General features: G+C 32.4%; 1 protein-coding gene across 1 annotated transcript in view; it reads left to right on the top strand.

Annotated features, from left to right (window-relative positions):
• LOC127705641 (sodium- and chloride-dependent neutral and basic amino acid transporter B(0+)-like) overlaps positions 1–16,365 on the top strand; it is a 44,837-nt gene extending 28,472 nt beyond the window's left edge. The window contains exons 5-11 of the mRNA XM_052209968.1: positions 7,163–7,287; positions 8,236–8,348; positions 10,195–10,323; positions 11,134–11,233; positions 12,487–12,593; positions 13,529–13,699; positions 16,231–16,365. Of these exons, the coding sequence (XP_052065928.1) occupies positions 7,163–7,287; positions 8,236–8,348; positions 10,195–10,323; positions 11,134–11,233; positions 12,487–12,593; positions 13,529–13,699; positions 16,231–16,365 (880 nt within the window). The remainder of the gene's footprint in view (positions 1–7,162; positions 7,288–8,235; positions 8,349–10,194; positions 10,324–11,133; positions 11,234–12,486; positions 12,594–13,528; positions 13,700–16,230) is intronic.
• Positions 16,366–17,470: the final 1,105 nt, after the last annotated feature.

The following is a 17,470-nucleotide window of genomic DNA, read 5'->3' as shown; positions in this document are numbered from 1 at the left end:
CTATTATCAGCACTCTGATCATTATTTACTTGTGTTAGACAGTTGTGTTAGCATGGTTAGTGTCAAAGCGTGCAAGACAGTGGTTAGAGCTGGGACTATTATAGTAATAATAGTATAATAGTCCTAGGTTAGAGAGAGAGACCATGTACGAGAAACAACAGACAAATTTCATCCTTTAAAACATATAGATTACCAGTTGTGCTGTTATAGCTTCTTCCACTGCCTCTCTTTTGCCAACCTCCATCAAAAGAAACATCCAGGGATTTGTTCAATTGGGTATCTTCTTCATTCGTTCTGTCATTTCTGAAAAAAAAATCAACAGAGGGTGTGATTTTTCGTGTCATTTGCAAAATAAACGTCAAATATAACATCGTCATGAATATGCATGAAATATTTGCCACTGGACATTAAGCAACCAACAATCAATCAAATGTTAAATACATGCACCATACGACCTTTTGGTCACCAGTCTTACTTTAGAATTAGAATAATCTAGGTTTCTACCAAATATTAACTGTAAGATGTATTTATGTAACACACATTATTTCTGGTAGAGCTGTGATAAATATGGGGGTTCGACTCGTTGGTCTTGCGATAATAATCTTGCTTAGAATAACGCATGTTGTAATTTCAATCCCCGGCTTGTTCAAATCAATATAAAAAAGATGTGGTATGATTCCCAATAAAACAACTCTTCACAAGAGACCAAATGACACAGAAATTAACATCTATAGGACTGGTCACAGAACGGCCTTCGAGAATGAGCAAATACACTTACCGTGTTTGAAGGCCTGATAAAAAGATAAAAATTTCCGGTGCGTGTTTGTATCTGTTTTGGCGTTTATTGCATACTGTAAATTCAGAAATTATTGCGTGCATTTATTATTGCGATTTTGTCATTTTAGATTAAAATGCGATTTAAATTTTTGCGATATTTAGAAATATCCTGTTCATTTCATATAAAAAAATTCAAAATGCGAGTTTAAATTATTGCGATAGTAACCTTGTCGCATTTTTCGCAAAAATAAAAACATCGCAATAATTTCTGAATTTACAGTAGCTATATCACTGGGGTGTTTTTTTCTTAACTTGAGAACAATAGTGTAGGGCTAATTAGAACAACAGGCTATATTATAGTTACCTGTTCATTAGATATTCCTCCTCTAGAGCCTTCTTGCAAGATGTACGTGCATATTCTTCTATTGTTTTCCCAATCTCTCTCTCCCTTGATTTGAGATTATTTGGACTGATGCATGGTACTTTTAAAGCTGTTACAAAATTAACAGTTTGAATGGGTCCCATACCTGCATCGAGATAAGCTAAAAAGAAAAGAAAAATTAAAAATCGTGATTTCTCTGAATCGTTTGTGTGTTATATGCAACTAAAAGAAGCAAGACAAAACACAAGATATCATTTAAACCGTCATTTTTTATGTCAAAATATGCCGTATCCGTCTGTGTGTGAATTGACTTCACTATGCACTAGGTTTGATCATAGTTAACCATATGGGGTGGGAGCGAAACTCGAATCCCCATAAGAAAATAACTGACCCCCTGTATATCGTATTAGGTCAAGCACACTATGTAACGAATTTATCTTACCGACTATCTTAACATGTGGTATTTAGACTAGTGGCCAGTAGAACACCTCTTGAGTACCGTTAGTATTAAGAACCAGTTCAACCTACTTCCATTGGTCTATACAAAAACAAATGCCAACAATAACAACTTGTTAGATTTAAATGTGTTTTATTACAGATCAAATTTATTCTATCGTTGTGTGTTAATTTGTGTTACTACGTTTTTTCATTGAGTTAAGCCTTCCAATTGATATTTTATAGTGTGTCTTTCTATGTTGTGATGTTATACTATTGTTTCAGAAAAGGGAGAAGGTTTGGTACCATTAAAACGTTTAATCCCGCTGCAATTGTTTGCACCTGTCCTAAGTCAGGAATATGATGTTCAGTGGTTGTCGTCTGTTTATGTGGTTCATTAGTGTTTCTCGTTTCTCGTTTTTATATAGATTAGACCGTTGGTTTTTCCGTTTGAATGGTTTTACACTAGTAATTTTTGGGGCCCTTTATAGCTTGCTGTTCGGTGTGAACCAAGGCTCCGTGTTGAAGGCCGTACCTTGACATATAATGGTTTACTTTTATAAATTGTTACTTGGATGGAGATCGAGTTGTCTCATTGGCACTCTTACCACATCTTGCTATAATATCTATTTATTAATTTATTTCAATCGTTCACCATCATGATTGCATTGTCTGTTGAAACCTTTAAAGATTTTTCCTCAACACCGTGTTGTTTTTATAAAGGGTAGTAACACCACTACTAACCATGTATTGAAATTAGCCCCGCCTCCCTACTAACCTAATATGGAATATACACGGTCTCCACGTGGTTGCTTTTGACCAAACATATTCTTAGAAATGTATAGGAGGTAAGATCAAAGTTTATATTTGTCTCACATATTTTATGCATACAGTATTCCAGACTATATATGATGAAGGCATAATCTTTCAATAAGTTTATAATTCAGGTCTGGAGCTGGCATGTCAGTATTTACTGCTAGAAGTCCTTTGTTAATTTCTGTATCATTGTCATTTTGTTTAGTTTCTTTTGTTACCTATTCTGACATCGGACTCGGACTTCTTTTGAACTGAGTTTTTCTGTGCGTATTGTTGTGTGCTTGTTTTTTTCTAAATTGGCTAGAGGTATGAGGGGGGGATTGTTCTCAAAACACATGTTTAACCCCACCGCATTTAAGTGCCTGTCTCAAGTCAGGTGCCCCTTGCCTTTGTAAGTCTTGTATTATTTTTAATTTTAGTTTCTTGTGTATATTTCAGAGTTTAGTATGACGTCCATTATCACTGAACTAGTACTAGTATACATTTTTGTTTAGGGGCCACCTGAAGCACACCTCCGGGTGCGGGAGTTGATCACTGCATTGAAGACCCATTGGTGGCCTTCGGCGGTTGTCTGCTCTTTGGTCGGGTTGTTGTCTCTTTGACACACTCCCCATTTTCATTCTCAATTTTATAATTTCGACATAGCTAGTTATTACTGTGTTAAGTACTACAAGGTTATTCCTGATGTTATGCTTTAAAATTGGTGTAAAGTGTAAAGCTACGAATGTGTAAAGTGTAATGCTATATATAAACCTAAGGGTAATCAGGGACTTTCTATTCTAACTAGTATCAAAAGTCCCTGGTGTAATGCTATAAGAATTTACTTAGTGTGATGCTATACAAATCGAAATTAATCGATGTTCTCCATGTGAATTTGATGCTCTTCATGCGAAAATGCACTGCGTGTGATGTTATAAAAGTTCACTCAGTGTGATGCCACACGAAAGTTCCAAGTGATGGGATATACTATGAACTCAGTGTGATTCTATAAAATATGACCAGCTTAGTGTTATATGGATGTACCAAGTGAGGTGCTACACTATGTACACGAATCCAATGTGAGGCTTAAACCTTTACGAATGTACCTAGTGTAGTGCTATAAGAATGTACCTAGTGTAGTGCTATAAGAATGTACCTAGTGTAGTGCTATAAGAATGTATACCTAGTGTAGTGCTATAAGAATGTATACCTAGTGTAGTGCTATAAGAATGTACCTAGTGTAGTGCTATAAGAATGTACCTAGTGTAGTGCTATAAGAATGTACCTAGTGTAGTGCTATAAGAATGTATACCTAGTGTAGTGCTATAAGAATGTATACCTAGTGTAATGAATACTGTTCATACTGTAATGCTATACGCATTTGCCTAGTGTTGTGCCATAAGAAGTGAACATGCATATAAATTATAATGCAAATGAATCACTCTGAATACTGAATTCAGAGTGAATATTTAGTGTAATGCGATAACATTACTTATCATTTGTGTACGTTAAAAATTACCATAGGTATATAATTTGGTAGTAGCTAGTCTTGCAGAATTTATAAAAATAAGATTTTTTTTTAGATTTTTTGTTTAGGTCTTTAAAAGGTACGAAAATGTAAGAATCTTATTAGCTCACCTGGCCCGAAGGGCCAAGTGAGCTTTTCTCATCACTTTGCGTCGGTCGTCCGTCGTCGTCGTCCGGCGTCGTCTGTTAACTTTTACAAAAATCTTCTCCTCTGAATCTACTGGGTCAAATTTAACCAAACTTGGTCACAATCATCATTGGGGTATCTAGTTTAAAAAATGTGTCCGGTGATCCAGCCAACCAACCAAGATGGCCGCCTTGGCTAAAAATAGAACATAGGGGTAAAATGTAGATTTTGGCTTACATCTCTGAAACCAAAGCATTTAGAGCAAATCTGACATGGGGTAAAATTGTTTATCAGGTCAAGATCTATCTGCCCTGAAATTTTCAGATGAATCTGACAACCCGTTGTTGGGTTGCTGCCCCTGAATTGGTAATTTTAAGGAAATTTTGCCATTTTTGGTTATTATCTTGAATATTATTATAGATAGAGATAAACTGTAAACAGCAATAATGTTCAGCAAAGTAAGATCTACAATTAAGTCAAATTGACCAAAATGGTCAGTTGACCCCTTAAGGAGTTATTGCCCTTTATAATCAATTTTTAACAATTTTTCGTAAATTTTTGTAATCTTTTACAAAAATCTTCTCCTCTGAAACTAATAAAACAAATTTAACCAAACTTGTCCAAAATCATCATTAGGGTATATAGTTAAAAAAATGTGTCCGATGACCCCGCCCGCGAACCAAGATGGCCGACATGGCTAAAAAATAGTACATAGGGTAAAATGCAGTTTTTGGCTCATATCTCTGAAACCAAAGCATTTAGAGCAAATCTGACATGGGGTAAAATTGTTTATCAGGTCAAGATCTATCTGCCCTGAAATTTTCAGACCAATCAGGCAAATCGTTGTTTGGTTGCTGCCCCTGAATTGGTAATTTTAATGAAATTTTGTCGTTTTTGGTTATTATCTTGAATATTATTATAGATAGAGATAAACTGTAAACAGCAATAATGTTCAGCAAAGTAAGATCTACAATTAAGTCAACTTGACCAAAATGGTCAGTTGACCTCTTAAGGAGTTATTGCCCTTTATAGTCAACTTTTAACCATTTTTTCGTAAATTTTTGTAATCTTTTACAAAAATCTTCTCCTCTGAAACTACTAAGACAAATTTAACCAAACTTGTCCACAATCATCATTAGGGTATATAGTTTAAAAAATGTGTGCGATGACCCCGCCCGCGAACCAAGATGGCCGACATGGCTAAAAATAGAACATAGGGGTAAAATGTAGATTTTGGCTTATATCTCTGAAACCAAAGCATTTAGAGTAAATCTGACAAGGGTAAAACTGATAATCAGGTCAAGATCTATCTGCCCTGAAATTTTCAGACCAATCAGGCAACACGTTGTTGGGTTGCTGCCCCTGAATTGGTAATTTTAAGAAAATTTTGCAGCTTTTGGTTATTATCTTGAATATTATTATAGATAGAGATAAACTGTTAACTGCAATAATGTACAGCAAAGTAAGATCTACAAATAAGTCAACATGACCAAAATTGTCAATTGACCCCTTAAGGAGTTATTGCCCTTTATAGTCAATTTTTTACAATTTTTTCATAAATTTTGTAAATTTTTGTAAATTTTTACCAAATTTTTTCCACTGTAACTACTGGGCCAAGTTCATTATAGATAGAGATAATTTTAAGCAGCAAGAATGTTCAGTAAAGTAAGATCTACAAACACATCACCATCACCAAAACACAATTTTGTCATGAATCCATCTTTGTCCTTTGTTTAATATGCACATATACCATCACCAAAACACAATTTTGTCATGAATCCATCTTTGTCCTTTGTTTAATATGCACATATACCAAGGTGAGCGACACAGGCTCTTTAGAGCCTCTAGTTTTATTTGTCACTGCTTTACTTCTCACTATTTCGAATGGCCAACTCTCCATAACCCGGAAAGGGTAAACATTGCGGTAGACATGTCAGATTACTTTTTTTTCTTCTAAGTAATCATCTTTAATTATACACAATGCAAAACAAAAGAAAACTCTTTTGCTACCGCTTCGAAATTTGAATTTAAAAAATAATCATCAAACAAGAAATGTTATATTCTATTTTTATCAAACAGGTGTAGTTTCAGTTTTATCCAGGAATCTAAATTTAGATTTGACTTTCCCAAGAAATTGCGGACGGAATAGAAGACACCTAGTTTCTGCATAAACAAATACACATCGTTCGCTGTTGAGTCAACTTTAAATGTAGATTTTACTAATCTACTATACACACGATACATATAAGAGTGGGCTTTTTCTTTTGTGTTTAATCTTTAGTTAATGTGTAGTATTTTGTATACTTTTTTTGTCGTCTTTATTATTTTCTGAGTGGCGTCGTATATCGTCTTCTTGGCTTGGCATTTTACAATTTAACAGTAATATGAAACGTGTTTAAATTCATAATAATTGCATACATATAATTTTACATTTTTTTTATATATACCTAAACTCAGCTTTGTGTTGATATCAAACACTAACATGCCAACATTTTTCCCTGTCTGTCGATGTTGTTTCCCTGTTGTAACTGTGTTAACGTATGGGCAATTCACACACTGGATGTAAAGGAAACTTCCCAACCCACATCTTTTTTCACCACAGATCATGTGTAATAGCAGTGGGGAAAGACAATGTTTACAAGATTTCATTTGCTCTGCCAAATGTGAAAGTTCAACAACCCTTCTTCCAGCTGTCCAGTCATCGGGATAAGGGATCTCCAGTATGTCCGATGCGGTGTCATTTCGAACGGGGTCAGGTCCACTGTCAGAAGCAATCTCAGAGTTCTGGTCTAAGTCAATACGATTTTTTCTTTTGATTTTTGAAACTGCACATGTATACCTGTTTCTAATAAATTGCCCACAGTTATTTCTCGGTTGTGCGTCCATCTTTCATTTCGTGGAGTAAGGGGAATAACTCGCGTAGCTAGGATGCACGTTTTATTTCCCGAATTCCGCTAGAGGCGTGCAATTACGTATACTTCGCCTTAACTCGAAAATTGCAAAGCTTGAGCATGGCATTTGTGTGACAAATTCTTTTATTTCTAGCTTCATCTGTAGGGCCTTTATAGTATGTTTTAATAGTCATGTTTTATTATTTAAACACTGGTTTATATTTATAGTGATGCCTTGTTAATCGCTGTAATGGATCTGGTTACCAGTATAATAGCAGGTTTTGTCATCTTTACAACATTTGGAGGATTAGCTAAGAAAACAGGACTTCAAGTCTCAGAAGTTGCCAGGGGAGGTAAGCAAGGATGTTTTCCATTTTTAATCAAACGTTACTTTTCAATACATTGTAGAGATTATGGAATAGATTTAGATGAAGAAATAGTTTGCCATAAATTACTTTGTAATTTTCTTGTAGCATGCCTTAGGTCTTTATTTGTAAAGCTATTTTAAAATTTAAATTCTAATATGACAACCTGTTATCGTCAACCAGCATAATCATAGTATATCTACTTTTAGCGCAAGCACATAACTACATAAAACTAGCTGTTCTGTGTTACGCCCAACTTAATTATACTACTAGGTATTCTCAAATTTTGACATTAAAACCCACAGAATATAGTCCAAGATTCAGATACCATTTAGTTATATCTATTCTAAAGCAAAATAAACATATCAGTCCATTTCAATTTATTTTTTTCGTGCTGAAATTTCATCAAAGGAAAATTTCATGAAATATTATCGTCTTTGCATGGCAATGAAACAAGGTGACATCATATGTATGTTTTCGTAATCAAAAAATCAAATGTAAACACTCAGTGTTTTAAAGCTTCTATACATCTCAGAATGCAATAAAATTACATTAGAAGAACATATGTAGGTGAAAAATACGATTTAAATTTTTTTGTTTTATTAAATTATATAATATTATCATATGGGGGTAAAATGGAACAGCCAAAACAGTATCTTGCGTATAGGGCTATCACAGTTAACAAAATTACTGAATTTGTCCCATAAGAAAACAAATAATTCATGGCAGCCACAAATCTACAGCTGCCATGAATTATTTCTTAATTCATATTTTCCTTTAAGATTTTAATCAAAGATGATATTTGATATTGAATTTGATACCACTGAGACTATCACAACAATTCAGAAATGATCCTCTGTTCAGAATCTGTTAAAACAAACAAAAAAATCTCTAGTAGAAAATACAATTCATTAATTATATTTTTTTCTGTTACAGGTTATGGATTAGCCTTTGTAGCCTACCCTGAGGCATTGTCTAACCTACCTCTACCTCAATTATGGTCTGTTTTGTTTTTCCTCATGTTGTTTACACTTGGACTTGACAGTGAGGTAAGACAGATAGTTGTAAATTTTATTTAAAGGAAAAGGATTATCTCCCCTTTGCACCTATAAATCGTGTTTAATGGTAATATAAACCAGGCAGAAACCCAGTTGAAATAGAACAAAAGAATCGAAGCTCTTTGTTTGAGAAGGCGATAAATGCTTACTGTAATGTTTACTATAGTAACAATATTTATAAAAGTTAATAGAAACAAATAAAATGACAGTTTTCGGCTAAATTACGAAGTATTTTATCATAAAAACACCATTTGCATAAGTTTTCAATTTATCTATTACATAATTAAGCAGAACAATTAGATATCAAGTCGACGACATAGGTTTCTATACAGTTGGATCTAAAAAAATGCATAACCTCCGATTTAAAAAAAAATAATACCACGGACGAAGAACATATCAATCTATTTGTTCCTTAATTTTCGTTTCTGCCCTTCCATTATGTGAATCAAGAAATAATTCTAAAAAATGGGTAACAATTGCATCGAATAGAGAAAATCGAGTGCACCTTTTTATGTTAGGGCGTGTTTGAGTTGAATATTTTGTCTTGAAAACGTAAAAAGCAAAAATATTTGATACATCATCTCGCTTCAGATTCTATCATTTATATATATCAAGGCTACAGGTTGACTTTATAACATCGCAAATTCACAGTACTAAAAAAATGAAATATATGGGTCAAGTAAAATACCTTTCTAATGAATCACAAAAACAGAGTAGGTGTGTTCGAATACCAAATTTTTACTAAAAGTGCTTGACGACAGACTTTTAAGTTGGATCTTAAAAATGCATATCTTCGAAAAAACTTCATTTTTTGTGTGTGATATCTAGGGTTTATAGTCTTCAACCACTGAAAATTTTTAGTCTGCCCTTCCACGAAATATTTAATTAGAATTTTTTTAAATGTTTGTGAATTTTCGAAAATTCTACCTGACAACCGATCAGACAATAATTTTAAATTGACTGAATGCAGACAAGTACATTAACTGATGCTCATAAGCTAGTAGATACATTTGTTTTTTAAAATACAACTGGCATATAAGGATCGTAATGGTGATATGTGGATAAATTTATCGGTTTTCAAGAGCTAAATTGGCAGCGCGTCATCCCTACAATGGCTTCCATTTTTATGATTATAAAAATGAACTGGCGTAATGGGGAGATAATTTTGACGAAGTAGAATCCTGACTGTAAACTACAGGAGTTCTTTTCTAATAAATTTTGTAAAAGACCAGGACTTTTTTCTAATTTTTGACTGGAAATAACCCATCTATTACATTAGTATGATAATTTCATCTTATACTCTTAACAAAACTTGAATATTATTCCCCACATTTTTTTTTTAACTTTTGCAATGATAAAAATACTGTGGATTCTTTTATTTTTTATGGATTTAGGAATAATTATATTGTTGTGGACTATTTCTATGCAAACCTATAGGCAAGTTTTATTTTATAAAGCATTGGTTCCCTATGAAATACCAACAAGTCCAGTTTGTAAGATAGTCATAGATTAGTATGAAACAGAATCAACTGTTACAGCCGATTCCATTGAGTGAGTAGGCAAAAGTAATATCTTTGGTTAGCTTGCTTGCTAGTTGAACCATGAAGTCATTATAAGGTAAGGTATACTACCCTCCTTTCAAAGTAGCTTAGTCCTACAAACAGATAATCTATCAGACTAGTCTACTCTTAAAAGGAGGATAGTTTACCTAACCTAGTCTTCACGGTTCAGCTAGCAAGCAAGCTAACCAATACTATTACCTTTGCTTACACACTCATTGAAATCGGCTGTAATTCTTTGAGTTTTGTGATATGTAATGCCTATTTTTATTTTGCAGTTTGCTTTATTGGAGACAGTTTTGACATGTATACAGGATGAGTTCCCAAAACTTAGAAAATATAAGAGTCACATGTGTATTGGATTGGGAGTGATATGTTTCTTTATGGCTTTACCATGTATAACACCAGTAAGTATAAAAGTCATATGTGTATTGTTGAATTGTGTGTTTCTTGGCTTTGGGGTGTGTTATGCAAGTGAGTATTATATTCGTGCTCATATGTATGTTTTGGTGCACATGGTGGGTTTCTTCTTGGCCTTGACATGTTACACCAGTAGCTTTAAAGTCTCATGTGTATTTTATTCTTCTTGAACAGTAATTATTTTATTTTCTGCTCTTTAACAAAATGTCTATTTTATCTAAATTGATATTAAATGTATCATTGAAAATTCTAAAAAAAAATAGTAACAATATAAGGGAAATAACTCTGGTACTTTTTTATTTATACTATACAAAACAGACTCTACTTTTATAAGCAATTGTGAATAAAATAATGTAAAGAAGATTTAAACAAATTGTAAGGAAATTGATATGGTTTTGAAGGACAATGCAAGATGTTTTTTACTGTGGCAAAGGGTAGAGGAGTACAAAATGTTTCTTGATAAAATTTAAAAAGATACAGAGAACACCAAAATGACAATCACTATTTTAGTTTAATAAGAATACTAAAATGACTAAAAGTGCATAGTATGAGGAAAAATAACAAAGAATTTGACAAAGTATAAAGTCTTTATAATATTTTTATATAGTTGTTAAAATATATTGAAGTATTTGTGCAGAGTTTTAGATATTAAGATATTGTTTAGTTCCAAAATTGGAGACTGATGTAAATTGACTTGAGATTATCTCTAAAGAAATTACCGTAGTCTAATTAGATGAAGTGGTTTGCATGCATTGAACTCCGTCTTGTGTGTAAATGATGTTTTATTATTTTTACAGACAGGAGATTATATAGTAGGATTGATGGACAGTTATGGCGCTGATTTCTCTGTATTGTGTGTAGCCACATGTGAATGTGTATCCGTACTATGGGTTTATGGTGAGTGATTTCTCTGTATTGTGTGTAGCCACTTGTGAAAGTGTATCCGTACTATGGGTTTATGGTGAGTCATTTCTCTGTATTGTGTGTAGCCACTTGTGAATATGTATCCGTACTATGGGTTAATGGTGAGTGATTTCTCTGTATTGTGTGTAGCCACATGTGAAAGTGTATCCGTACTATGGGTTTATGGTGAGTGATTTCTCTGTATTGTGTGTAGCCACTTGTGAAAGTGTATCCGTACTATGGGTTTATGGTGAGTGATTTCTCTGTATTGTGTGTAGCCACATGTGAATGTGTATCCGTACTATGGGTTTATGGTGAGTGATTTCTCTGTATTGTGTGTAGCCACTTGTGAAAGTGTATCTGTACTATGGGTTTATGTTGAGTGATTTCTCTGTATTGTGTGTAGCCACTTGTGAATGTGTATCCGTACTATGGGTTTATGGTGAGTGATTTCTCTGTATTGTGTGTAGCCACATGTGAATGTGTATCCGTACTATGGGTTTATGGTGAGTGATTTCTCTGTATTGTGTGTAGCCACATGTGAATGTGTATCCGTACTATGGGTTTATGGTGAGTGATTTCTCTGTATTGTGTGTAGCCACATGTGAATGTGTATCCGTACTATGGGTTTATGGTAAGTCAGTCATATTTTCTTTGAACAAGGAAGTTAAAAGGGTTTTAAATGAAGATGAACATCATGTTTCTTTATGAACATATGAATGAACCATCAACTTTAAATCAACAAAAATATTCATGGCCAAATGAATTTAAGATGATTTTTTTTTTAACAATTTTCATGATTTATCATAAATCAAGCAGCTAAACATGAAGATCAAGAAATAAGATTTGGTATGAGTGCCAATGAGACAACTCTCCATCCAAGTCACAATTTGTAAACCATTATAGGCCAAAGTACAGCCTTCAGCACAGAGTCTTGGCTCACACCGAACAGCAAGCTATAAATGAGCAGTGCAAAACCATTCAGACATGATTGTCTAGTCGAAGTAGGAATGTTCAGTCCATGGCACAATTTAGAGAATGCCATGCTGTTACACGACAACACACTTGATGTATACAAAGCTATCCGGTTCTAACTCAAAAATTCTTCCCTAACGTATATTATTTGTTTTAAAATTTCAGTTTGAGTTATCTGCCCTTTATTCTTATCAATCAACTTTTTCATCAGATACTTTAAATTAATTATTATTCATACCAAAAAAAATTGTTCTTTTTACTTTTTTTCACAGGAGTGACAAGATTTATAAAAGATATTGAATTTATGTTGGGTAAAACCCCAGCACCAACAACATATTGGTTGTTTTGTTGGGTGTTAGCTTCACCACTTCTTATTGGGGTAAGTAATATACTGTTCAGAAATTATTGCGAGGACTGGATGCGATTGCAATAATTCCATGCGTTATGACACCTGATGCATATATATATTTATGCAGATTAGACTTAATAACAATAAATTTCAAATTTTTATCCACTTTTAAAAAATCGCAATAATAAATGCATGCAAAAATTTATGAATATACAGAATTTCAGGTTTAATCATCTTTACTCTATGTATAAAACTTTTAGATATTTTTAAAATAATCTATATCAGGAAATATAAAAAAGATGTGGTATGATTGACAATGAGACAACTCTTCACAAGTGACAAAAATGACACAGAAATTAACAACTATAAGTCACTGTACGACCTTCAACAATGAGCAAAGCCCATAACGCATAGTCAGCTATAAAAAGCCCCGAAAATAACAATGTAAAACAATTCAAAAATGTTTTTATGAGTATTTGGAATCTTTTCAAATATACTCTTCTTAACATTTTTATACTTCCTATTTAATTGTATTGTGCATAGCTATAGGTAGTGCACAACAGAGATCAAAATGCTCAATTGTCTAAGGGCCTATATTGTGATAAAAATCAGCACAAAATTCCACAACAACCAACAACATCCTACTTCTCTGGAAAAACAGAAAGGTTCAAGCAAAAGTAAACAAAAACGTATAGTTAACTATTACTAAATTAAACACCATGCATCTAGGAATAAAAGAAAAGAGGAGGTCTTATATAGTGTAAAATAATATTTTAAGACTGTTCTATATTTCATTCATTACTTGTTTTCACTGCTCATACTGAATAAATTTTACAGATTTTTGACAATTTATGTTGTTGGGAAAAGCTACATGGTCTGTTTGTATACTATGAGATTGACTATGTACCTAAATTAAAGTAATATTTTAACCATTGCTTATGTATCATGTTGACTTTACATTACAGGGTCTGTTTGCATACCGTCTAATTGAGTATGTACCACCTAAAGTAAAAGATGGGGTATTTTCCCCAGAATTCGCCCAGATTATTGGATGGTGTGTGACTGCCGTAGTATTATGTTCTATACCTTTGTACTTTGTTTATAAATTCATCATCACTCCTAGGAAAGTCACTGAAGTGAGTATACACTGAAATATTCAATTATTTAATTAATTGTTTTTTGGCAGTGTTGCTTCATAAATAGCACAATGTTGGAATTAAAAATTAAGAATTTTATTCAATGAAACATTGGGTACATGTGCTAAAGATTGCAAGGTAACTAAGTTGTATTTTGAAACAGGACAGAGACAGAGACCAAAAAGGTCTTCTTTGTGAGAGTTGCTCACTGTGAAATGCATTATTGTTTTCAAAGAATTTTTGGTTCAACTATCCATACAAAACTCATGAAAATTAGTACTCCATGCAGTGTTCTCCCCAGGATTTTTGGATAGAACCAGGGTAACGCATGTGGACTTCTTGGTGAAATATTTCATGCAATCAGTTGTGTTGCGTCGCGTCACGTCGCTTAGCTCTAGTTACTGTAGTTTTTATGTCTCTTGTTTTGTTTTAACACTGTGGTACTGTGTTATGTAGACATTGATTCAGAAAATTATTGGTAAAACGAAGTAAATAAAAAAACAGTTTGTATACTTTAATATTTTTTAAAAATAAATAGATTATGATTCATAATAAAATATTCATCTGAATTTAAAGTAATTAAATCTTTTATAAAATCCAAAATCAATAAAAATAAAATATCATTCAAAAGAGAACAAAAATGTTCAATTTAAAAAACTTTCTAGTTTCTAGAAAAAAAGTTGTTGTATGTGAAAGGATTCCTGTCATAAGAATATATAAAATTAACAAGAACAATTGCAAATATTGTTTTATTATTTGAACCAGTTTCTATCTTAGATTTTAATATAAAAAAGAAATTTTTCATAAATTTTAGAACATTTTGCCATAGATTTCATGTAAATATTAACCTTCCTTGTCTTTGGTGATATTCAAACATAGATACAGACTTAATACTGCCCTAAAATCTAAATCTTTATTTGTCATGAACCATTTAAAAAGAATTCCTAAATCTATAAATTTATCTTTGGTCTATAGATCTATAAGTAACCATATTCAATGTCAACAACTAAGTCTCCCTATTTTCCCGCCTAAATGACAGGAAGTAGATATAAATAGATTTAACATGTGCTTATGGATAAAATTTGCAAGATTACTTATTCATTAATTATGGATATAGATATCCAGTTTGAAGGTACAGTCATGCATTTTATTTATAAAATATAATAGATTGCAATTAATTGTAAATAAACTTGAATATTCTACGTGAACTAACTGGGTCATGTGATATATACAGACAATTTGAAACCCGACTTTCATGCAATAACAATGTCATAATTAAAGATAATATTGGCCATGGTTTAATCAGAGACATATAATACTATAATATAAGAATTGGGAAATGTATAGTTGTCCATTATACGTAATGAGCCACCATTATGATGTACAAAAAATGTTCCTATCGGGTCAAGACACTGTTTGTGTACAAAGTATTTGCCGACTTGTCACAGGTCAGTGCTTGGGTGGAGAGTGAAGCCATAAAATAGTTATCTGTGATCATAAAGTTATGAACTCTTAATTAAAACACAAAAGAATCATGTTACAAGTGTTAATTACATCGATTAAATCCAATCAACAAGGTTAACCTCATAAGGTAAATCGATCACGTGGTGTAAGCAATCTGTGTTGAACTGGTTTGAACTGGTCATATTTCACCTGGAATTTTATACAGCACGGAAAAGATTTAACAAGTCATCGTTTAAAACTTTACCGATTTACGATTTTTTAACTGAAAATTTTAGCACCACGGAGAAAAATTATACATTGCGGTAAGAACGATACCACCACGGTAAAAAATTAAACATTGCGGGCCCGCGGTCCATTAAGGGCCTGGGGAGAACACTGCTCCATGAATTATAATTGATTCACAGTAATCTACATTTTTGATAACCACTGTAGATAACATTGCACCAAACGTCAAATTAACCACATATTATTGCACCAAACATCAACTTGACCACATATTATTGCACCAAACATCAACTTGACCACATATTATTGCACCAAACATCAACTTAATCACTTATTATTGCACCCCAAACGTCAACTTGACCACATATTGCACCAAACATCAACTTGACCACATATTATTGCACCAAAGTCAATTGGACCACATATTATTGCAGCAAACATCAACTTAACCACATATTATTGCACCCCAAACATCAACTTAAACATATTATTGCACTAAACATCAACTTAACCACATAATGTTGCACCATATGTCAACTTGACCACATATTATTGCACCAAACGTCATCTGGACCACATATTATTGCACCAAACGGCAACTTAATCACATATTATTGCACCAAACAAACGTCAACTTAACCACATATTGCACCAAGTGTCAACTTAACCACATATTATTGCACTAAACGTCAACTTAACCACATATTGCACCAAACGTCAACGTAACTACATATTATTGCACCAAACGTCAACTTAACCACATATTATTGCACCAAACGTCAACTTAACCACATATTATTGCATCAAACATCATCTTAACCACATATTATTTATATTTACAGAGACTTAAAATAGTAACAACGCCAACAGCTGACTGGGGACCTAATACCAAGGAAAAATTATACAATGCTGACTCACAGTTAACAGACATTGGAAAAGCAGCTTACGCTTATGACAATGCAGCTTCACAATTATAAACTATAGCAATATTAGAATCATAAAGATTGTTTCTCTTTGAAGTATATTTCAAAATGAATTTATCACACATAGTTTCAGGGTACTTGTATAACAAAGAAATGCAGAGCTATTTTTAATTTTTACTCAATAGTGGAGAATTTTGTGAATATGACAGAAAACCATCACAAATATATTGTAAATAGGTTTTCTCCCTGACTTTTTTCAGTATTTTAATCAATTCCAACATAATTTTAGTGCTGAATTTTGAAATGTACATAGTTTTACATCTTTTTACTATATAAATGCAAGATTTATAAAATGTTTTTAAAGTGAATTTATGGATTCAGTTTGAAAAATTACATTTCTTTAATTCTATATGACATTATTTTTAACTTAAAACTCCTTAATTTTTAATAAGTGATTTTTTTAAAAGGGATGAATTGAGAAATTTTATGATTTTAAATTTTGTTTTGGTTAAAGACTGCTTTTTTTTAAAGATGAATATTAAAGATAGAATTGTTATAAAACTAAATACAAAAATCTGCCTTTCTGAAAGTAGAATGAAGTTATAAAGTAAAATAATGATTTTGCTAATATTTCAAATGTTGCATACATTAGATACCTCATTTGTGTTATTTATTTTTAGGAACCAATTCATTGAAATGTTGTAATTAAAGAGTTGTCTTCTCTTGATTGTACTGCATTTTCAATACAGAATAAACTGTGTGTTCAATGCAGGTTAACTTTGCATCTCAAACTTTAGTTACACAAATTATTAATCATCCAGATTTACCTTAATTGAGAAATTTTAAATTTTGGAAGCATCGAAACAATATTTTCTTTTTTAGTTTGAATCATCAAAAAGATTTTTTTTACAAAATCAATGAGATTTATACCAGAAACAAGGGAGTATTTAATAATCATGTCTGCATTAGTTTGATATAAAGATGTTCACACTTTCATGACATTCCTTTAAATTATGACCTTTTTATATGTATATAATTTCCCTTCTACAATTTTAAAGTTGTTAAACATATCAAACAAGATTTTTTTACAAATTATATATATCTACATTTGTACATATCATGTATATCATTTCATAACGAGGAATGGACGTTAAGCAAC

This window comes from Mytilus californianus, unplaced genomic scaffold (genome assembly GCF_021869535.1).
Source record: "Mytilus californianus isolate M0D057914Y unplaced genomic scaffold, xbMytCali1.0.p SCAF_6, whole genome shotgun sequence".
Classification (NCBI taxonomy): domain Eukaryota; kingdom Metazoa; phylum Mollusca; class Bivalvia; order Mytilida; family Mytilidae; genus Mytilus; species Mytilus californianus.
Note: the sequence above shows the minus strand (reverse complement) of the source record. Positions and strands in the feature narration are given on the sequence as shown.